Genomic DNA, 22,889 nt, shown 5'->3' on the forward strand with positions numbered 1-22,889 from the left:
TAATTTAAACTAGGTTTTGCATAAAAGTGGTAGTATCCGTCGGTGTGGTTTTCAGCGCACCATTCGCTACAATTTAACACGTAAAGTAAGCGTTTGACTCCGCCGAAATTGGGGGGAAATTACCTGCATTTGGATTCGTTAGACCAAATACCTTTGGCAATCAATGAAGCTACCGTAAGTGAATTTCAGTGATTAGTGAAGTGGGCTATCGTGTTTCCAACGAGATCAAATTAAGTGGCAAAATACAGATAGGTGGTATCCTGTTAGAGAACACGTAATTGTATTCCAATTGACTGATTTGTTTATTTTTTTTTTTTATAACCACTGATAGCCGCGTCAAGAGTAGCAAAAGAATAAAAAATAAATAAAGTCATTCGCGTTCTGCGTCGGACTCGAGGTGCATTCAATGACCACTTACGCAGTAGGAAAGTTACCAGGGGATACTGATTCTGGCAGCACCTGCCCGAATAGGTACCACCCCTCCAATCACAAAAATATTAACTCCAGACATCAAGTGACTTATTCTGTGTATTTATAGGATCATTTTGAGTAAGTGTAGAAAATTTGAGCAGGATCCCCTTTTCCTAGGCAAAGTTACTGGGGAGAATACAGATTCTGGCAGCACCGGCCACAATAAGTACCCCCCTCTAATCACAAAAATATTAACCTCAGACATCAAGTGACTTATTCTGTGTATTTATAGGATCATTTTGAGTAAGTGTAGAAAATTTGAGCAGGATCCCCTTATATATATATATATATGCATGTATGTATGTATGTGTGTATATGTGTATATATGTATGTATGTATATATGTATGTATATATGCCTGCAGTTCCGACCCTTTGAGTCCATAGCCTTCCACGCCAGTTTTGCACAGCAAGCCGCCAGTTACGTACATTTATCCTCTAGTGCTTGGATCCATTGGGTATTTTGAACCGCATAATTTTCCAAGGACTCAAGTCGTTGTCCGTGTTCCGTCACTGTTAACTGTATTTTGTACGGTTTAGCTTCCAAAGCCACGAGGGTAGTTTTAAAGTCGGCTGCAATGCTTGCCCTGTGGTCCTCTCAAAGGCTAGCTATGCTAGTCACACAGGCACTACACTAAGTCGAGGAGTCTGTCTCGGCTTTTTGCTGCACTTTAGAAGATTTTGAACTCTGGCACTGATTTAAGTATACTGTCACTTACAATTCTTTCACTTGTAGGCCAACCAAAAATGTATAAATAGATAAAAACTAAATTGAAAGTCGAGATACGGGGAACGGAGACTAAACCACCCTCACATGCTCACCCAAGCGGAAGTCCAGCACTATTTAATAATCCTTTTTTTTTTTTAGTTTTTTTTTTCCATATTAACATACTGTTCGGAGCTTGTTGTACAAATCCGACTGGAAATATGTCTGAACAGCCTCAAGACGTTGATCTTACTGTTTGCAGAATTTTGTGACTTTTTGGCAAAGAGCGTGGCCATTTCTATGCCGCCGAGTCTGATTATTCATCGTGGCAAAGAAATCTCTTGTAACATGACTCAAATGATCCAATCTTCTCTAAATTTTTCATATTTGTTTGATAGTCCAGCCCTGCAGACATCTAAGAATTCATTTTTCATTGTTGTTGCGCCACCTACTGGTTAAAATAAATACAACAAATTTTCTTAAATTGTTCTCCGAGCAGGTTAACAAGTTTTACCTCATATTTGCTCGGATGAGTGAGTAGAACTTTAAGATGTCAAAATACGAAATTTGCCATTTTTCGTGAAAAGCACCAAAAACAGTTCGCCAATAAAACACTGATTTTCAAGTTCTAAAAATGAACGTAAACTCATGAAACTTTGCACACACTTAAGGCCTGGCAAAAATTATCAATATTTTATTAGTTTCTTAGGCAATTAAAAAAAAAATGCCCGCTAGCGCCCCATAGTAATTTTCAAAGGCGCTGCCCCCGATGTATGTTTCACCTCGCTCTTTGAAAATTTGATGGAGTATGTACAAAGCCAAGACCTACAAAAAAAGTATTTTGTCATATGCTAAACTGCGCAGAAAATTGGCAGTCTTGAATTCACTTCTAAATTTGACATGGCTTTGACAACAAAAGCCGATGTAACTTGAACCACACAATAATTTCTCGTAAAGATTTCCCACATTTGACAATAGTACAGGCCTGAAGACATCAACTAACTTATTTTTCATCGTAGTGAAAGCGCCACCTATTGGTTAAAGCAAATACAAGTTATTTTCTTTGTTTTAGCCAATCAGGTTAACAAGGGCCACCTCATATTTGCTCACCTTTTTATGGATTATATTTGATCAAAATTGGTTTCGCCAGTATCCCAAATGTGCCAGTACCCCAATGTTGTTGGGGCTGCGAGGGGCCTTAATAGATGCTCGCAGCTCTAGTTTAGGAACTGTTAGTATTTAGAAACTGCTGTCCATGAAGTTAATTCTTTCTGCTCAGATATGTTCTGTGTTTTGCCACCTTTTTCTTTTCTAGTTTTATGTGGAACACAGCATCATGCAAGCATTTTTGAAAGGAGCAACTGTTCAGACAACCAGACCCCTGAAAGACAAGTGTTTCTCAGGTTCCAGCATTGAGATGAAAGCCAAGCTTACTCCATGGGTTGAAAAATAGTATGTATCAACTAAATAATTACCGTATTTTTACGGCCATACGACGTGCTGCCTCAAAGGGCGCAACACCAGTTGAGGGTGCTATTTCCGTCTTTAATGCATATACTAGGCGCACCGCATTACAAGGCGCTAGCACGTCCGCGCTAGCTCGGCTGCTCGCGCTAGCACATTCGCGCTAGCTCGGCTGCTTGCGCTAGTACATTCGCGCTAGCTCGGCTGCTCGCGCTAGTACATTCGCGCTAGCTCGCGCTAGCACGTTCGCGCTAGCTCGGCTGGTCCCGCTAGCACGTTCGCGCTAACTCGGCTGCTCGCGCTAGCTCGGCTGATGCCATTTCACCAGGACTCAATCCCATAAAGAATCGCTGCCAGAGGCATCACCCCATTTCATTGACAGATGTCATGAAACTATTAGGAATTACTGTCAATAATAATGACTCAAACCAATAAAAGGTGTCTTGGCATTAGCCTACTAAACAAGGTCAGGGGAGGGACTTCACTGGTCACCACACTCCTTAGAGTCACGGTTTCAAATCAAAACCAAAAATAACTCAGCATACAAGCAAACAATGAAACAAAGAAATAAGATTAACACAAAACATGTATCTCTCATGCCATCAATATACCCAAAACAAATAAAAATAACACAAAAAGATTATAGCAATGGCTTCTTGGGAGCCACACAGCCTTAGCCAATTACAGAAATGGCTTCTTGGGAGCCACTCAGACTCAGGCAATCATATGGCTGTTTAGAGAGATGTGCATGGCTGTTTAGAGAGATGTGCTGTTGTGCTTTGGGCTTTTTGTCTGTTGTCTAAACCTGGGATGTTTCTTGCTTGCAATAACATAAATGATAAGACAGACTACAACATTGTGGACAGTTGCCCTTTTGTCCAGCTTTCTCCTACACCATCACCCAAACATCATAGTCACATAGGCCGTGTCCAAATTAACAGGCTGCGACCTCCGAAGGCCAGTTTGCAGGCTGGGTCCTCGAAGCCTAAGAAGGCTCCTCCTCATGTAGCCTTATATGGACCGCATAACCCGTGGTGAATTTGGACAGGCTCGATAGCTACGTACAAATAATTAGGCTGCGTCCTTCGATGTCCAACATGGCGGACAGAAGACGTCACTTCCGGTGCGACAAGAATGCTTACGCAGGTGTCCAAATTCACGCGGCCTCCGAGAACTAGCCTTATAATCTGTCCTCGTTTCCATGGAGTTTCCATGGAGACGGGCCCTGAGTGAAGGCTTCGAGAATGCAACCTTCGCAGCCTCAAAAGCCTCGCTCTTCTTCTACGCCGTTCTACACTCGCAAGATGCAAACCAACGAAGCCACGTGTTCCGCCTCATCGGAGTGCACTTTCAGATGTAAGTATAAGTTATTTATATGCAATATTAAAACATCACTCATGAGAAATATTGGGCAGCAATGTTTGGATATTTAGCTCCAGATTAAGATAATTTTATTAGTTGCGATATCGGCCAAATATAACTAAGGTAGCTCTAAGAACTATTGCATAGGAGGTACGGCTGAAACATTTGAATTGTCTTATTTCTGCATGTTAGCATTATTTTATTTAATCTTTCCCTTATGTATTAGGGAGCAAGGAGATGACCGCGCGGCTGATCAAGCTGCGCGGGGAGTACGACAGCCTCTTTACAGGGGCCAAGTTCTCCGCAGCCACAGCATGGAGGTAAAAATACAATTATTATCGGGAAAAATATTTGACGGGTTATTGTCTTATTTATTTCCATCCATTTAAACTCAAAATATCAATAAAAAAACGCATAAGAATGGTGAGACCCACTACAGCAATTTTAGTTTCCATTCATCAGCCATTTGTGTTTGAATTAGATTTGCGCTATCACGCAGCTGTTTATCCTACCACAACGTGCCCTGTATAAATTCCATGTACCCCCTGCAATGTGCTCCCCAATTACTGATATTAATGAATAATATATGAATCGCCCTCCACATTAACATGATAAAACGCACTGAAACGGTCATGAACTAATGTACTGAAGTGCATAAATCTGCATGTTACCCATAACACCAGGATTTCTGACTAATGTTTGCATCTTTTTTACCCATTTTTTTATCCTTTATTTTTGCACCCATTTTTATTTATTTAATACCGGACCATCGTGGAAAAGCTTGAGCTGCAGGGCAAAGTGACACCCCTGCAGGCAAAAAAAAAAAAGGGATAATTTAAAAATGAAGTATAAAGTATGGAAGTCCACATTTCTTTTTCTTGTGTGTGAAAATGAAGATATAATTGTTTTATCTTTTTGCTTCTTTTCATATAAAGGATTGCAAAAACCCAGGGACTGGCGAAGGGGTGGCAGGGAGAGCTACTGCCGATACTTGGCCCTGGTTCAAACTTATGGATGGAGTGCTCGGACAGAGACCGTCCATCACCCCCCCTGTCCTAATTGCCTCCATCCCTGAGGAAAGACCAGGGCCAAGTCAGGCCATCCCTGAAGAACTACCAGGGCCAAGTCGGGCCAGGGTGACGCAAGAGGAGGGGGAGGAGGAGGAGGAGGAAGAAGAAGAAGTAGTAGAAGAAGAGCGAGGCCAACAGCCGGAGCAACGACCGAGAGGGAGAAAGCGAAGGAGAGAGGATGAAATTATCAGACTTTACAGACTCGACTTAGCAATGCGGAGACAGGAATTGGAGAGACAGAGGTTGGCAGAGGAGGGAAGGGCAACTGAGAGGAGGGAGACATTTGAAAAGTTTTTCAGTTTGATGGAAAAGATGCTAGATCAAAATAAAAAAATGAGTGAAATATGCTTGGTGTTCAAGACTGAAATTTAGATAACATTCATTTAAAAGTAAACAAAAACTGGGGTACTTTCAAAACAGATGAACTAGTTCGTATCCCAGTCACATCTTGATCAGCTTCTTCAGACAAAAGTGAAAAAGCCCAGGTTTGTGAAAGACCAAAACTTTTACAATAATATGAAGACTCCACCATGTCTGTTTTGGTTACAAACTATTAATTTATTGAAAAACTGGTGGACAAACAAGGCATAAATTAAGTACATCATAATTCACAGTAGCTATTCACAGAAAATAAAAAGCATTCCCCATGTCAGGTATCGCCTTGCGGCGACGAGGAGGTGGACCCAAGAAGCGAGGAAGCAGGGGTAGGTGAAACTTAAAGGAGATTTATTGCGGAGCTTAGCAGGGACAAACAACGGGGCGTGGACAAAGAAACAACAAAAGGCAACTAAACGAGACCAAACTGGACGAGGACAAGGACCAAACACGAGACGGGAACGAACCAGGCGGACAGGGAATGATGACAAGAGCAATAACGGGAACGAAGCGCGAGTCGTGAGAGTCCGTAGTGACGCGGCAACAGGGGGCAAACAGGGTAATGACCCGACACTGCGTTGTCGGTCTGGAAGGTTTAAATAGTCCGGGTACTTAGTGGAGCAGATGGGAAGCAGGTGCGTGATGATGAACTGGGAACAGGTGCGTGGCTGGTGAGAACGAAAACAATAACAAAAGCACATGGCAGGGAGGTGACGAAAACAATAACAAAAGGCTGTCATGCCCGACGCGGATCATGACACCCCAGTTCATAACTGTTGCAGGATAAACCTGAGTGTGTCAGTGCTGTTTTGCCAATTCTCGCCTGAGCAGAGACTCATTTGGAGCATGGATGGGACCTTTGTTCCAGGACCCATGACATGGATGGGGCACGAGCAAGAGTCCTGATCATCTTCTCCTGACTTGAAGTGGGGCATCATACCGGTTGCAGTGTCCACTACATCATCCATTACGTGGGGGTTTGCAGGGATGGTTGGGGCAATAGATGGCTGCCATGTCACTACAAAAGATGGGATAGATTTATTAACCATTCATTACATTGTATATGAATCTATGTTTCCATCTTCTGATATTTTGCCATGTTTGTGTGGCTGTGCTGTTTGATGATTCAGTTAAAGATTATTTTGTGGCATATTTGATGGGATTATTGCTCAAATACCATTGTGCAGTTACAAGTATTTAAATACCTAAATATACTCATGGTCCTCTGGTACCTCCTCCAGGGCAGACACCTGAGCAGACAGGTGGTCCCTCCACTGCACTCCAGCGACCGTGTCAGCCACCTCTTCCCCTGCAGCCTCCTCTTCCCCTTCGTCCTCCGAGGCCATGAGGTCTCCCACCCCAAGGCAGTGTCAGGTTTGCTCGCCGGTGGGCGAGGAGGAGGTGGACCCAGAGGTGCGAGGAAGCAGGGAAAAGGGTAAACTAAAGGGAATTTATTAAATTAATCAATGAGGACAAATAACATGGCGTGGACAAACAAACGTGGCAGGGTGCAAAATGACTATGACGAACTAAACTTGACTAAACAGAACAAAAACCGAGGAACGAAGACAGTGACAAAAACTAGGGACAAGAGCGGGAGCGAAGCGAGAACATGAGCGTGAACGAGATCAGGGAGCGGTCGTGACAGTCCAAATGAAGCAGCAGGGGTAATGTTCAGACAATGAGTTGTTGGGATGAGGTGTTTATATAGTCCAGTCATTAGGAGTGCGGATGGGCATCAGGTGTGTGAGCTGACGAGGAACAGGTGCGTGGCTGGTGAGGGCGAGGTGCTGAGGGGAAACGCCCCTACTCAGCAGATCAAAACAATAACAAGTGCACATGGCCGGGAGGTGAAGAAAACAATAACAAAACCCCGGTCATGTCCGACGCGGATCATGACAGTACCCCCCCCCTCAAGGGATGGATTCCAGACGTCCCAAAAAAAACAAACACGGAGAAAAAAAAAAACACAAAAAAGGAACCCCAAAATTGTCCAAGAACGAGGGTGGGCGGAAGGGGTCGGGAGGTGGGACCAAGGTCCGCGAACGAGACCGGTCTGGCGGATGTCCAGGGGGCCAGACCAGCGAGTCCCGACGGGGCCATTCGGGCGGACGTCCGGGAGGCCCGATCAATAAGTCCACCCGTGGCCATTCAGGTGGACGTCCGGGTGCACCCGAGACAGGAACGTGGAGCGGCGGCTGGTCGTCAAGCCCCGCCGAGACAGGAACGTGGAGCGGCGGCGGGTCGTCGAATCCCGCCGAGGCAGGAACGTGGAGCGGCGCCTGGTCGTCGACCCCCGCCGAGGCAGGAAGGTGGAGCGGCGGCTGGTCCTCGAGCCCCGCCGAGACAGGAACGTGGAGCGGCGGCTGGTCCTCGAGCCCCGCCGAGACAGGAACGTGGAGCGGCGGCTGGTCCTCGAGCCCCGCCGAGACAGGAACGTGGAGCGGCGGTGGACCGTCGGACGCCGCCCAGGCCGTGACGAGAAGCGGCGGCGCATCGTCGAAGGCCGCCGAGGCAGAGTCGAGAGGCGGCGGCGTGTCGTCGTCCACCACCGAGGCAGGAGCCAGGAGCGACCGTGGGTCGTCGAGAGCTGCCGGGGCAGGCCCTTGCGACGGGCGCAGGACAGGCGCCGTCGGATCCTTGACCGGAAGCGGACGCGGGACAGGCTCCGCCGGAACGTGAGCTTGGGGCGGACGCACAATGTGCTCCGCCTGAACGCGAACTGGGGACGGACGCACAACGTGCTCCGCCTGAACGCGAACCTGGGACGGACGCACAACGTGCTCCGCCTGAACGTGAACCTGGGACGGACGCACAACGTGCTCCGCCTGAACGTGAACCTGGGACGGACGCACAACGTGCTCCGCCTGAACGTGAACCTGGGACGGACGCACAACGTGCTCCGCCTGAACGTGAACCTGGGACGGACGCACAACGTGCTCCGCCTGAACGTGAACCTGGGACGGACGCACAACGTGCTCCGCCTGAACGTGAACCTGGGACGGACGCACAACGTGCTCCGCCGGGACGTGGACTTGGGGCAGACGCGGAACGTGCTCCGCCGCAACATGGACTTGGGGCGAACGCGGAACGTGCTCCGCCGCAACATGGACTTGGGGCGAACGCACGACGTGCACCACCGGACCATGGACTTGGGGCGAACGCACGACGTGCACCACCGGAACATGGACTTGGGGCGGACGCGGAACGTGCTCCGCCGCCACATGGACTTGGGCCGGACGCAGGACGCGCACCACCGGAACATGGACTTGGGGCGAACGCACGACGTGCACCGCCGGAACATAAACTTGGGGCGGACGCAGAACGTGCTCCGCCGCCACATGGACTTGGGCCATCGGCAGGGCGCCGGAACGGGGCTCAGCAGCTGACGAGGAGCTGAGATGGGGCTCAGCAGCTGACGAGGAGCCGGGACGGGGCTCAGCAGCTGACGAGGAGCCGGGACGGGGCTCAGCAGCTGACGAGGAGCCTGAACGGGGCTCAGCAGCTGGCGGGGAGCCTGAACGGGGCTCAGCAGCTGACGGGGAGCCTGAACGGGGCTCAGCAGCTGACGGGGAGCCTGAGTGGGACTCTGGAGGCTGCAGCGGACGAGGAACCGGCACGGGGGGCTGCCGCTGACGAGGAGCCGGCACGGGGGGCTGCCGCTGACGAGGAGCCGGCACAGGAGGCTGCCGCGAACGGGGAGCCGGCACTGGAGGCTGCAGCTGACGAGGAGCCGGCGCTGGAGGCTGCAGCTGACGAGGAGCCGGCACTGGAGGCTGCATCTGACGAGGAGCCGGCACTGGAGGCTGCATCTGACGAGGAGCCGGCACTGGAGGCTGCATCGGACGAGGAGCCGGCACTGGAGGCTGCATCGGACGAGGAGCCGGCACTGGAGGCTGCAGCGGACGAGGAGCCGGCACTGGAGGCTGCAGCGGACGAGGAGCCGGCACTGGAGGCTGCAGCGGACGAGGAGCCGGCACTGGAGGCTGCAGCGGACGAGGAGCCGGCACTGGAGGCTGCAGCGGACGAGGAGCCGGCACTGGAGGCTGCAGCGGACGAGGAGCCGGCACTGGAGGCTGCAGCGGACGAGGAGCCGGCACTGGAGGCTGCAGCGGACGTGGGGGCGGCATGGTCTGTGCATCTGACGTGGAGGCTGCAGCTGGCCGGGCGCAGCAGCCGGGCCGGGCGCAGCTGAGACGGGGGAACTGATCCCTATCAGCCTGCCGCCATAGGGAGTCAGGGGAACGGGAAACATGAGGGACCGTGACTACTGGTGCTGGTGAACGTGAGCTATGAAACGCGAGGTGAACGTGACTAGGAGCGGAAACAGACTGTGGACGTGGTGAACGACGTGGCCGTGATCTACGTGATTTGGGACGAGGTGAACGACGCGAGGTAACGTGGGAGGTGGTCTCAAAACGGTCAAAAGAAAAAGGTGACGGAAATTGTTCGGGGGGAGGAAAGTGACGGATCCTAACGGAATCTGTGTCATGCTGGGCATACAACTGGTCATAAATGTATTCAAAGTCATCCTCGTGATCTGAGTCTACTAAAATGTGAGGTGGTGTAATGGCATTGCGCTCAAAATCTTCTTGGTAATCTGAATCTATAATAAAATGGGGAGGTATGACAGGTGGGTAATCCTTAACATTATGAAACGCAGGGGAGAAAACCGGTGGGGAACGAAAAATAGAACCTACGTGAAGGACGCGGGATTGGTCGGCAGGCTGAGGGGGGTAGTCCGAGCAGCGACGACGATGACGTCGCCGAGAACTTCCCGCTGGGTCCGTGGTTGGTCGGAACATTCTGTCAGGTTTGCTCGCCGGTGGGCGAGGAGGAGGTGGACCCAGAGGTGCGAGGAAGCAGGGAAAAGGGTAAACTAAAGGGAATTTATTAAATTAATCAATGAGGACAAATAACATGGCGTGGACAAACAAACGTGGCAGGGTGCAAAATGACTATGACGAACTAAACTTGACTAAACAGAACAAAAACCGAGGAACGAAGACAGTGACAAAAACTAGGGACAAGAGCGGGAGCAAGAGCGGGAGCAAGAGCGGGAGCAAGAGCGGGAGCGAAGCGAGAACATGAGCGTGAACGAGATCAGGGAGCGGTCGTGACAGTCCAAATGAAGCAGCAGGGGTAATGTTCCGACAATGAGTTGTTGGGATGAGGTGTTTATATAGTCCAGTCATTAGGAGTGCGGATGGGCATCAGGTGTGTGAGCTGACGAGGAACAGGTGCGTGGCTGGTGAGGGCGAGGTGCTGAGGGGAAACGCCCCTACTCAGCAGATCAAAACAATAACAAGTGCACATGGCCGGGAGGTGAAGAAAACAATAACAAAACCCCGGTCATGTCCGACGCGGATCATGACAGGCAGATGTTGTGGAGGACGGCACAGGCAGCGATGACCTAATAGAAATAAAAAGGAAATGCTGTATATTAGCTATATTTGATAGTTATTGCACTGAACAGGACGTGATTTGATCCTGAATAAAGAGCAACATATTGAAAGAAAAAGTATCACTTATACTTTTTTTTTTTTATTTACTTACATGTGGTGCACCTCCAGGGCGTGGAAAAAGATGGCCCGTAATCTCACCTGAACGTTGAAGCGCCGGGCCCCTACACCCTGCACCGGCCGCTTGTAAGGAGTGATGAGGGGGAGTGGTCGCTGGAGGCACGGATACCCTCCATCTGCCAAGATGAAGTGCCCTGGAGGAGGATACAGCCCTCTTTGGTAAAGAGGGCTGTGCCGGAGGACCCTGGAGTCGTGGACTGATCCAGGCCAACCCACGTAAATGTCCAGAAAGCGACCCTGATGGTCACACACAGCTTGCATGATTATGCTGCTAAAAAGCTTGCGGTTCTTGTAGTCATGACCATCAGGGCCACTTGGAGGCTTGATTCGGACATGACAACCATCTATTGCTCCAGCAGCTCTTGCAAATGCATGGTGCTTCGCCAGCCCTGCAAATCCCTGGGTCACTGCCTGAAGGTCTTCTGCAGTGTTGGGGAAGTGGATGACTCTGTGGCGAAGAGCCACCACTTCCCCAGTGACCCGGTGGATGATTTAGTGGACAGTGGACCGCGGCATCCCAAATGCTCGTGCCACCACCCGATATGATGCCCCACTCGCCAGCCAGAAGAGAAGGACAAAGACCTCTATCTCGACACCCCATCCATGTCGTCGGTCTTGGTCCAGGAGGTTCAGCAACACTCTGAATGAGTCCCTGCTCAGGCGAAAGTCTGTTTAGAGATCCTCTCCATTGAAAAAACGATCCAGCACTGGCACACCCAGGTTTATCCTGCAGTATGGACTTCTTGGCTGTTAATGTTTTGAATAAAAAAAAAAAAACATGAACGCATTAATTATTGAATTTGTTTTGTTTGCTTGCATCATTCCTACAGTATCACCAACTTAATTTTAATAACTCTGGCCCTAAACTCTCTAGTGGTATTCTGGTGTTTTGCCATATGTAAAAGTATGTTTGGTTACAAAATAATCACGGGGACAATAAAGCCATCACAAGTATCTAAATTCATAAAAACTCTTTAAGAATGTATACAATTATATAATTTCCATTCAATATTCGTTCTATTATGAAGCTAACACATGTACTACTGAAGTTATGTTTTGGGGTTTTACTGGCTATGTTTTTAGTTCATCTGTAACAATCACGTTATAACCCTATTGACCTGTCAATGTTGGTAATGGTGTGAAAATGCTGATAGACGTATTTGGAACTTACCTCATTCCTTCGATAAAGGACAACTCTGCAATGGAAAAGCGTGATCCTCCGCTCCTCAAGAACAAAATGTAAATAAACTAAAAAGTGAAATAAAATGAAGAAAAATTCTGGTTCCATCGTTCAAAATGAAATAATACAAATATGTTGCTTTGCCGATGCTTTCGGTTTGGAGCTAGTCGCAGATTATCCATTGATTATCCAAGCCGTTTATAAATCCACCGCAAATACGTATCACCTGCGTCGAACAACGGAGCAATTATATGTGGGCGTAACGTAAATGTTGCGCCAAGCGGCCTTGGCTCAGGAGACCGATTCCAAGGCTGGATTCGAAGGTCGCACGTGACAGCGTGAATTTGGACACCACGCGCGGTCGTGTCGCGCCGGAAGTGACGTCACACGGCCGAAAAAGCAGCCTTCGGAGGTCGCAGCCTGTTAATTTGGACACGGCCATAATGTATAAGTCACGGTCAATTAGAAGCATAGATGACTCAGACTTTGACCAGCAGGGTGTGCTAACAAGTACTCCGAACAGCCCAATGAGTAAAAAGGTTGATGGTCGCGAGTGATGCTTGGTCCATATAATGGGCGTGCCGCTTTACAAGGCGCTTTGTTTGTTTTGGGCAAGATTAGGGACTTTAAAGAGCGCCCTATGGCCCGGAAAATACGGTAGATTTGTCCAATGTACAGTTTCTTCTTATCTAGTATCTTGCATCAATCTCAGACTTGTCTCAATCCCAGGAATTTTGGGACAGTGTTGTGAACATTTTAACAGCAATACACAGAACGCTTATTAATGGATATTTTCTGACTTTTCATTTTTTCGTAGTAGGCCAAAGTGCGTTGACGAAGTCGCCTTTCAGGAAGAAGCCATAGCGGTACTCAAGAAGTCATTGGAAGGTGCAGATGTAAGTATATTACTTTTCATCACGATTAGCAATTTCACTCTTGTTGGGCACCAATCCTTGTTTTTAATGTAGAAGGTAGTGAAAATATATGAATAAAACGAAGGAAATTCACTGTGCTGAAGAAAACTAAAATAAAGATTTCAATTTTTTTACATTTTGTATTTCATTAACTTTTAGCCCAAATGTTTTCATGCTTCTCTATTATGTATAATTTTGTGTTTAATATATTTATTGAAGTTTTAACAATGCAACAACGAAGAACCCCCCACCCCCCAGAAAGACCCCACCCCACATAAACTTAACTCCATCCATCTCTACTGTCACAAAAAAAGAGTAAACAAATCACAAGCATATTCAAAAAGATCAACAGTATGTAAAGATTCCAGAATTGTCTACATTCAGTCGGACACCTTTGTTGTTGGTAGATTATAGTATGCCAAAAAAGGCCCCCCACATCCGATGAAGCTTCCTTTCAGAGCCCCCCATCACACATCTGCTCTTCTCAAGTTTTAGGTTAAATAATACAATCCTAATCCAATGCAATTCTGTAGGAGGAGATGCATCCTTCCACTTCAACAGAATTAAGCGCCTCGCCAACAAAGTTGCAAAGGCGTTAACTCTTCGACCTCGGCGGATAACTCCAACTCCTCAGCCAAAACCCCAAAAAGCAACATCAGTGGATCTAGGGTTATTTTAACACCAAGTACAATAGAAAGAGCGTCACAAATATTACTCCAATAATTTTGAATCTTGGGGCAAAGTAAAAACATATTGAAGTGGCCTCAGTAGGTTTACATAGTCACCGGTAGTGTCAATATGTGGGTAGGTAAATGCCAATTTAGATTTGGGAAGATGTGCTCTGTGCACCAACTTGAACTGGATAAGTGAGTGTCTCTCACCTCTTCTCAACACATCGGACCAGTCTGCCTCACCGATAGTGATCTGAGGATTCCTGAATTGTTGGTAGATTCTAACAGAGTTCTAAACAATATGGCATGGCACATTCTGAGAAAAAGTAATGTCCGCACCAATTATAGTAGGTAAGGATAAAGTACCACAGGTAAGCCTCTCTAACTCCACCTATTTTGGTCCTACCCTATTAGCAGCATAATGCCCCCAAAAAGACAAACATCAAAGATTAGCATCTTAATAATGAAAATGAAAATTAGGAAGTGCAAGACCGGCATCCTTTTTCAGTCTCAGTCTTAGACGCGGTCTTTTACTACTCCACATGAAAGATGTAATTAAAGAAGACAACTTCTTAAAATAAGATCCGGGGAATTAAACGGGGATAGCCTGAAATAAATATAAGAATATGAATAACACCGATATTTTTACAATGTTCACCCTTCCAACCAGCAACAGTGGAAGGAGTGACCATAAGGCGAGGACCTCCTGCATTTATATATAATGTAGCTTTGAAGAGCGGTACACTTTAAAAACTCGTGCTATTATGCCCATTATGCTTTTGTTGCAAATTCAGCTTCCAAACTTGCTCTTCTATGGTCCACCTGGAACAGGAAAGACCTCTACCATATTAGCTGCTGCGAGAGAACTATATGGGTGAGTAGAATGTTTAATGCTGCTTGCAGGGATCAACAATCATTGCAATTAGTGGGATCTGAAAACCAACTCTTTTGTGTTGACTGACGTTTTTTTTGTGTTATCCTGATCTATCTTCTCTCTCCTCTATCCAGTCCAGAGCTTTACAAGCAGAGGGTGCTTGAGCTCAATGCTTCAGATGAAAGGGGCATTCAGGTCATTAGGGAGAAGGTCAAAAACTTTGCTCAGCTTACTGTTGCAGGGACTCGACCAGAGTAAGGATGAATTCATAAGTTCTTCGGACTTGGCTGTAAAAAAGAAAAAGAAATCTAAACCTTTTTGTCACCAATTATTTGAGCCTTCCCTTTTGAGTTGAACAAGCTTCATGTGTCTTGCCTTTGTAGTGGGAAGCCATTTCCTCCTTTTAAGATCATCATTCTGGATGAAGCTGACTCCATGACTGCACCAGCACAGGCTGCGCTCAGAAGGACAATGGAAAAGGAGTCCCGCACTACACGTTTCTGTCTCATTTGTAACTACATCAGCAGGTGAGCACACCACTTAATGGCAGCCGAACAAATAAGCAACGTCCATTTTTATGTGTGTCTGTGTATTTTGTAGGATCATTGAGCCCTTAACATCCAGATGTTCCAAGTTTCGTTTTAAGCCTCTTGCTGACCAGGTACAAGAAAAGCGTCTGCTAGAGATCTGTGAGAAGGAGAAACTCAAATACACACGTGAGGTAATAGTATTAAAGCAAGAATGATCGAACTTTAAATGAATAGAATTATGTACGAAGCCATTAGAATGTATAGTTACACTAATAGAAAATGAGACAAAGATGAAAAATTGCATTCGAGCTTTTTCTAAAAGCAAAAGTGGCCGCTGTTCTGCACAGCGAGTGACTACGACAGAACTTCTGATTCAGAGATTTTTAGTAACTTTTGTATGTCGTAGATTGTTTCTGTGGACTTGTGAGGTCTTGTCAGAATTTTGATGGCAACGGTGCTTTATTTTACCTCTTTATGGGTCACGATCGGTGGTTTATGGCCCGTAAAATTTACTTTTTTCACAACTGGAACAGCCATTCACCTCCCAGCCAGGTCGGCTCGCTCACAGCAGTACCTGTTAGGGGCTGAGTCGTTTCCTGCTAGAGCCAGCGGAGGTATCGCTTCTCTCTGACGAAATTCCTCCGGCGATACTTTGGCAACACAAACGAAAGCAGACACAGAGGAAACAAGGTTCCGGAGGAGGAATAAGAAATAGGCTGAGGAGGCGAGGCAGCTGGCAGTTAAAAAGGCCAACAAGTTGTTTCACTAAATGCAACAGAGAACAGAAGCAGGAGTCAAACTGGCCAACAAGCAGTTCAAACAAATGCAAGAGCATTGAAATTAGTCTTCAGTCATGTTTTAAACCAGGCATCACCAAATGGCGGACCGCGGGATGATTCGGACCGGACCCATGGCCAATCTTTGATGATTTTTTTTCAGGGCGCATTCGCAAACGTTGACGCTGCAATTCTAGTAAATACGGAAAAGGCGTCACTGATTTGAGCCAATCAAATCTTTTGTTTAGATCCACTGCCAATTGCGCAGCAGACCGGAAAAGAGTGCTGCTGACAGTATGCCTTGCTAAAAAGTTAGCGAGGTCAATGCTTCTTGTTTTAAATGAATGGACGGAGAAATTTAGTTTCGTTCTGGCTGCAGCCAATTCAAAACCAGTGTGCATCATACGCTCCGAAACCGTCGCAACATTGCGAAGCGCCACTACAAAACAAAGCACCGCCCTTTTGTGCAGTTATCTGCTGACGTTTGAGGTGAGCGCACGCAAAAACATCGATCTTCGAGTGCAGTACAACAGATTTTTACATTTTCGTTTACATCCCAGCGGCATGCAGACGAATATTCAGTAAAAGTATCATGGATTTTGGGGAAACGTTCAAGTGATGGGGAAGTTGTGAAGGAGTGCTTAAATGTGGTTGCACAAACGTTATTTAAAGGAAAACACAAAGCCCAGATGTGTGAAATAATCTACCAAATCCCAATGGCCCTGACTCCGTTCCAACCCAGATTTAAGTCATTGGTAGGGCATTCACAAACTAATTTTTCTCATTAAGAGAAGTTAAAAAAAATATTCAAAAGAAAAAGTGGTGTCAAAGCTCATTTTGAATTAGTTTTTCATGAGGACAGCCATTTTTATTGATTGTGTACTGAACATGTTGACCTGGTTTACTTAGGCTTTCCGTTTTTTTTTAGGCTGATAACTCTTTGATTTAAAAAAAAAAAAAAAGGTAAAAGATGTTAACTCAATGCTTAGCACTTGATATATTTCTGCAGGAGGTTTTTTTCTGGAAGTGGCACCCTTAAATTCCCGGAGCCACCTTTTCTTGAATGTGAAATAAACGCCTTATATTTGTTTGACTGGCAAAGGTGTTTAATGGGAACATTGCTAAATATTTAGTATATAAGTGCGCTCTGTTGAAAATGACTAAATATTGAAACTATATAAAAATGTGAACATAGGCTAGGCATTAAGGGAAGTTGGACTTTGGTTCGGACCTTTTAATTGGAAGAAATTTTCGTAGTGGACCTCTGTGACTTTTAATTGAATACCTCTGTTTTAAACATTTAAACATTTCTCTTTCTTGCCCCTAGGTATGAGTGTGAGCGCAGATTGTTGTGCGTCTTTGTGTGCCCTGCGATTGGCTGGCAAGGGTGTACCCCGCCTACTGGAATCGGCTCCAGCACCCCGAGACACAATGCATTCTGATTCTGATTCTAATATCCATGGGTAGAGCATTCTGAAGCAATGGACCCTAATAGTGCTGCTTTTGAACTGCAAATTCAATACAGTTTTCTTTGATCGAGTAATAATAGTATTGATGAGGTGTCTGAGTCCATTGTTAGAATTTCACTTTAGCCAAGTCTCAGTAGAGTAATCGCTAAATCCTGACTGAAGAAGTTATCCATCCATCCATTATCTGCCGCTTATCCGGAGTCGAGTCGCGGAGGCAGTAGCTTCAGCAGGAAAGCCCAGACTTCCCGCTCCCCAGCCACATCTTCCAGCTCTGCCGGAGGGATCCCCAGGCGTTCCCAGGCCAACTGGGGAGACATAGTCTCTCCAGCGTGTCCTGGGTCGTCCTCGGGGGGCCTCCTGCCGTTGGGACATGCCCGGAACACCTCACCAGGGAGCCGTCCAGGAGGCATCCTAATCAGATGCCCGAGCCACCTCATCTGGCTCCTCTCAACGTGGAGGAGCAGCGGCTCGACACTGAGTCCCTCCTGGATGGCCGAGCTTCTCACCCTATCTTTAAGGGTGAGCCCAGACACCCGGCGGGGGAAACTCATTGCTTGTATCCGAGATCTTGTTCTTTCGGTCACGACCCACAGCTTGTGACCATAGGTGAGGGTCGGAACGTAGCTCGACCGGTAAATCGAGAGCTTTGCCTTTTGGCCCAGCTCCCTCTTCACCACGACAGACCGATACAGCGTCCGCATCACAGCGGACGCTGCACTGATCTGCCTGTCGATCTCTCGCTCCATCCCCCCCTCACTCGTGAACAAGACCCCAAGATACTCAAACTCCTCCACTTGGGGCAGGATCTCCTCCCCAACCTGGAGAGGCCACGCCACTCTTTTCCGACTGAGAACCATGGTCTCAGATTTGGAGGTGCTGATCTTCATCCCAACCGCTTTACATTCAGCTGCGAACCGCTCCAGTGCGAGTTGGAGATCACGGCTTGAGGAAGCCAACATTACCACATTATCTGCAAAAAGTAGAGATGCAATACTGAGGTCACCAAACCGGATCCCCCCGTTGCCTCTGCTGCCCCTAGAACTTCTGTCCATAAAAGTTATGAACAGAATCGGTGACAAAGGGAAGCCTTGGCGGAGTCCAACCATCACTGGAAACGAATCCGACTTACTGCTGGCAATGCGGATCAAACTCTAACACCGGTGGTACAGGGACCGAACTGTCCGTATCTTGGGGCTCTGTACCCCGTACTCACGAAGCACGCTCCACAGCACTCCCTGAGGGACACGATCGAACGCCTTCGCCAAGTCCACAAAACACATGTAGACTGGTTGGGCGAACTCCAATGCTCCCTCAAGGACCCTGTAGAGAGTGTAGAGCTGGTCCACTGTTCCACGGCCAGGACGAAAACCACATTGCTCTTCCTGGACCTGAGATTCGACCTCCCGACGGACCCTCCTCTTTACCAGGGATGCTGAGGAGTGTGATTCCTCTATAATTAGAACACAGCCTCCGGTCCCCCTTCTTAAAAAGGGGAACCACTACCCCAGACTGCCAATCCAGAGGCACTGTCCCCGATGTCCATGCAATGTTGAAGAGGCGTGTCAACATGACAACCCCACAACACCCAGAGCCTTTAGGAACTCCGGGCAGATCTCATCCACCCCCGGGGCCTTGCCACCAAGGAGCTTGTTAACCACCTCGGTTACTTCAGCCCCAGAGATAGGTGAGCCAACCACAGAGTTTTCAGGCTCTGCTTCCTCAATGGAAGGCGTGTCGGTGGAATTGAAGAGGTCTTTGAAGTATTCTCCCCACCGACTCACAACGTCCCGAGTTGAGGTCAGTAGCACCCCATCTCCACTATAAAAAGTGTTAATGGTGCACTGCTTACCTCTCCTGAGACGTCGGATGATGGACCAGAATTTCTTAAAAGCCGTCTGGTAGTTTTCCATGGCCTCACCGAACTCCTCCCACACCCAAGTTTTTGCTTCGGCAACCACAGAAGCCGTATTCCGCTTGGCCAGTTGGTACCTGTCAGCAGCCTCAGGAGTCCCACAAGCAAAAAAGGCCCGATAAGACTCCTTTTTCAGCCTGACAGCATCCCTTACCGTCAGTGTCCACCAGCGAGTTCGGGAGTTGCCGCCACGTCAGGCACCGACCACCTTACGTCCACAGCTTCGATCGGCTGCCTCCACAATGGAGGCACGAAACATGGTCCACTCTGACTCAATGTCCCCCGCCTCTCCGGGAACGTGGTCAAAGTTCTGCTGGAGCAGGGTTCGCGGTTAACCGCTTCCCGATTGCCCGGGGCAAGTGAAATTTGGCCACGGGCAAGGTAAAATTATGGGCAACTTACCCGACCGGGCAAGCATTTTTTAAAGCAGCCAAATATCTTTAATTTCGACGAAAACTGTGGTGTGATCTGTTTGTAGTCACTGTATGGTGATGGTTTAACCCAGACACCCCCTTATGTTGTGGTATGGTCCATTGGCCTTATCGGGGGCAAAGGGGCGGGTGCTACGGGGATCAGTTAGTTCAGTGAATGTCGAGTTAAAGTGAACGTCAATAAATCCCGCAGTATTGGAACTCGCTGTAGTTGCATCCTCATTTGAAGTGTGAAAAACACAACAAAAACCTACGATATTTCGGCCGAAAATTGACAGCCGGAAGTTTTCTTTCCTTCTGCGCATCTTTCTGCGCATGTTTCAAGTGGCGACGAGTTCGTTCAAATCCGAACATTTCGGATTCCTCTGACATGACTAAAATAGCTCGAATATTTTTAAGTCGACAATTCAGTTGTGAGTAAGGAAGGGAGTAATATTTGATTATTGGCTGTTAATTCATTAGCTCCATGATGTGACCTGACATAGTGTCAGTGACTGTGTTCTGTTTATGCTATGAAACTTATGGAGGCAGCACCACAGGCACTGGTCTTAAAGGAATACACAAATTTCCCACACTCATAATTTACTCATGTGATTACTCAATTAATAGGCTCTCCTGGATTTAAAATTGATAATCTGGATTGATGTAATATCATTTTCCCAATTTAACATGCAGATTGGTTAATTATTAAAACTACAATTAACATTTTCAATAACTGCACAGGATGATACATGCTGTTGTGAGCAGGGTTTCATGGTTGATGATGAAAACAAGATTAATTTATGTTTATCAGATTATATGTTTATTTACATTTGTGGCACACATTTTACCACCATAAACATTTTATTCTTAGTCTAGCTTTCACAGGATCAGTTCTACCTGCCAGCTCCTTACGGACATATGCTTCATTGACTGTTTCTTAATGCCTGCAACGTCTGCAACATAGAACTCATGAAGGAATAACATAATCCTGGGTCATCAGAGACCTAATTAATGTGTTAATACATGATACATTTTTATATAAGCAACCCTTATGATTGTAACATATTTTTAATTCTTTCTAGGCTGGAACTGTCCGAACAAAAAATTAATGCAATTTGTAATTAGACACTTTGTCATACAAAAAGTCACTCAGGGCAAGGTAATTTAATCTAAGGGCAAGAGAAAAAAAAATGTCACTTGCCCAAGTTGGGCAAGTAATTTGGCCACTCGGGCAAGGCAAATTTTAGTGGCACTTTCCCTATGGGCAAGCAGTTTTTAAAGTTAACTTCGAACCCTGTGGAGGTGGGAGTTGAAACTCTTTCTGACCGGGGATCTTGCCAAGCGTTCCCAGCAGACCCTCACAATACGTTTGGGTCTGCCAGGTCGGACCGGCATCTTCCCCCACCATCAAAGCCAACTCATCACCAGGTGGTGATCAGTTGACAGCTACGTCCCTCTCTTCACTCGAGTGTCCAAAACATGCGGCCGCAAATCCGATGACACGACTACAAAGTCGATCATCGAACTGCGGCCTAGGGTGTCCTGGTGCCAAGTGCACATGTGGACACCCTTATGTTTGAATGTGGTGTTCGTTATGGACAATCCATGATGAGCACAGAAGTCCTGTAACGGAACACTACTCGGGTTCAGATTCCTCCCAATCACGCCCTTCCAGGTCTCACTGTCATTACCCACGTGGGCATTGAAGTCCCCCAGCAGAATGAGGAAGCCTCCAGGGGGAGCGCTCTCCAGCACACCCTCCAAAGACTCCAAAAAGGGTGGGTACTCTGAACTGCTGTTTGGTGCATAAGCACAAACAACAGTCAGTGCCCGTCCCCCCACCTTGAGGCGGAGGAAGGCTACCCTCACGTCCACCGGGGTGAACCCGGATGTACAGGCACCAAGCCAGGGGGCAATAAGTTTGCACACACCTGCACGGCGTCTCTCACCTTGGGCAACTTCCACAGTGGAAGAGTGTCCAACCCCTCTCAAGAGGACTGGTACCAGAGCCCAAGCTCTGTGTGGAGGTGAGCCCGACTATATCTATTCCGAATTTCTCTGCCTCGCACACCAGCTAAGGTTCCTTCCCCGCCAGAGAGGTGACATTCCATGTCACAAGAGCTAGTTTCTGTAGACGGGAATCAGAGTGCCAAGGTCCCTGCCTCTTGCTGGAAAGCTTCAAGAGATACCTTTTTAAAATAAGAGATGGTTGACCGGCCATTCTCAGCTTTATTACCCCTATAAATGTCAGTAATCACAGGATTTGACTGGGTTTTAGAAATTGTATCCTGAATCTCAACCTTAATTAGTTGAGTCTTCTGAATAAAAAATTGCATGAAATCATGAGCTGAGTAAGATTATCATATGGAGGTTGACTGCTGTTGAATTACCTTTGCTACCATATCATTATTTCAGGTTATTTTTATGAATATTTATTATTCTAGATAAATTGGTTTTAGCAAAAAAAAAAAAAGCTTTGTGGCTCAGCAAGATATCGCACCATCCCTCACGGAAGACCTCGAGGGTAGTCACGTTCTTTGCACTCAAGATTTCTACATGATTAAGTATGCTCGTTTCATCTGTAAACCACAGAGTAAGCCTCTTAGGTTGTGTTTCAAGTCTAATTGATGCCACGGAGTCGAGCACATTTAACATCATTGAAATCATTATTGAGATTATCAATCTCACTCCCAGTGACATTATCAAAGTATCGCCTGTGCTAATATTTAAAGTTGATTTAACTTTTCTTTTTTTATTTGATGTTACCCATCTAGAGTGTATTAGCACTGGTGAAGGTGTCAGAAGGAGACCTGCGGAAAGCCATCACCTTCCTCCAGAGTGCTGCACGCCTTGATGTCAACAATGAGATTACAGAACTTGCTGTCCTCGAAATTGCTGGGGTGAGATGTGATTTTTTTAGCTTTTCTTGCTCTTATGTTGTCACAATATAAGACAGAAAGATCAATAATTATCAGCTGCATGATGTGGAATACACAATTTGCTATAGGAAGTCAAGGAAATAAACCTTTTGGTGGTTAAATTATCATCTTAAAACCTTTATTTATTAATATATATGTATATATATATGCATATATATATGCTTATATATATATATATGTATA

General features: G+C 46.8%; 2 protein-coding genes across 4 annotated transcripts in view; both read left to right on the forward strand.

Annotated features, from left to right (window-relative positions):
• rfc4 (replication factor C (activator 1) 4) overlaps positions 1–22,889 on the forward strand; it is a 34,122-nt gene that overhangs the window by 612 nt on the left and 10,621 nt on the right. For all 3 annotated transcript variants that reach the window (XM_088313580.1, XM_088313581.1, XM_088313582.1), the window contains exons 2-8: positions 2,491–2,627; positions 13,026–13,104; positions 14,588–14,667; positions 14,802–14,921; positions 15,051–15,194; positions 15,268–15,388; positions 22,542–22,667. In XM_088313580.1, the coding sequence (XP_088169706.1) occupies positions 2,512–2,627; positions 13,026–13,104; positions 14,588–14,667; positions 14,802–14,921; positions 15,051–15,194; positions 15,268–15,388; positions 22,542–22,667 (786 nt within the window). In that variant the 5' untranslated portion in view covers positions 2,491–2,511. The remainder of the gene's footprint in view (positions 1–2,490; positions 2,628–13,025; positions 13,105–14,587; positions 14,668–14,801; positions 14,922–15,050; positions 15,195–15,267; positions 15,389–22,541; positions 22,668–22,889) is intronic.
• LOC148324000 (uncharacterized) lies at positions 3,611–6,426 on the forward strand. The gene is made up of 3 exons (XM_088313608.1): positions 3,611–3,995; positions 4,228–4,321; positions 4,937–6,426. The coding sequence occupies exons 1-3, from the start codon at positions 3,841–3,843 to the stop codon at positions 5,441–5,443; spliced, it is 756 nt and encodes a 251-aa protein (XP_088169734.1). The 5' UTR covers positions 3,611–3,840; the 3' UTR covers positions 5,444–6,426.

Source organism: Idiotropiscis lumnitzeri, chromosome 13 (assembly GCF_059441095.1).
Source record: "Idiotropiscis lumnitzeri isolate Australia: NSW breed Sydney's pygmy pipehorse chromosome 13, RoL_Ilum_1.0, whole genome shotgun sequence".
Lineage (NCBI taxonomy): Eukaryota > Metazoa > Chordata > Actinopteri > Syngnathiformes > Syngnathidae > Idiotropiscis > Idiotropiscis lumnitzeri.

Coding starts and splice junctions, on each gene's coding strand:
- LOC148324000 (XM_088313608.1), top strand. CDS start 3,841: ATGGAGTTTCCATGGAGACGGGCCCTGAGTGAAGGCTTCGAGAATGCA. Junction 3,996..4,227: donor ATCGGAGTGCACTTTCAGAT/GTAAGTATAAGT, acceptor CTTATGTATTAG/GGAGCAAGGAGATGACCGCG. Junction 4,322..4,936: donor TCCGCAGCCACAGCATGGAG/GTAAAAATACAA, acceptor TTTCATATAAAG/GATTGCAAAAACCCAGGGAC.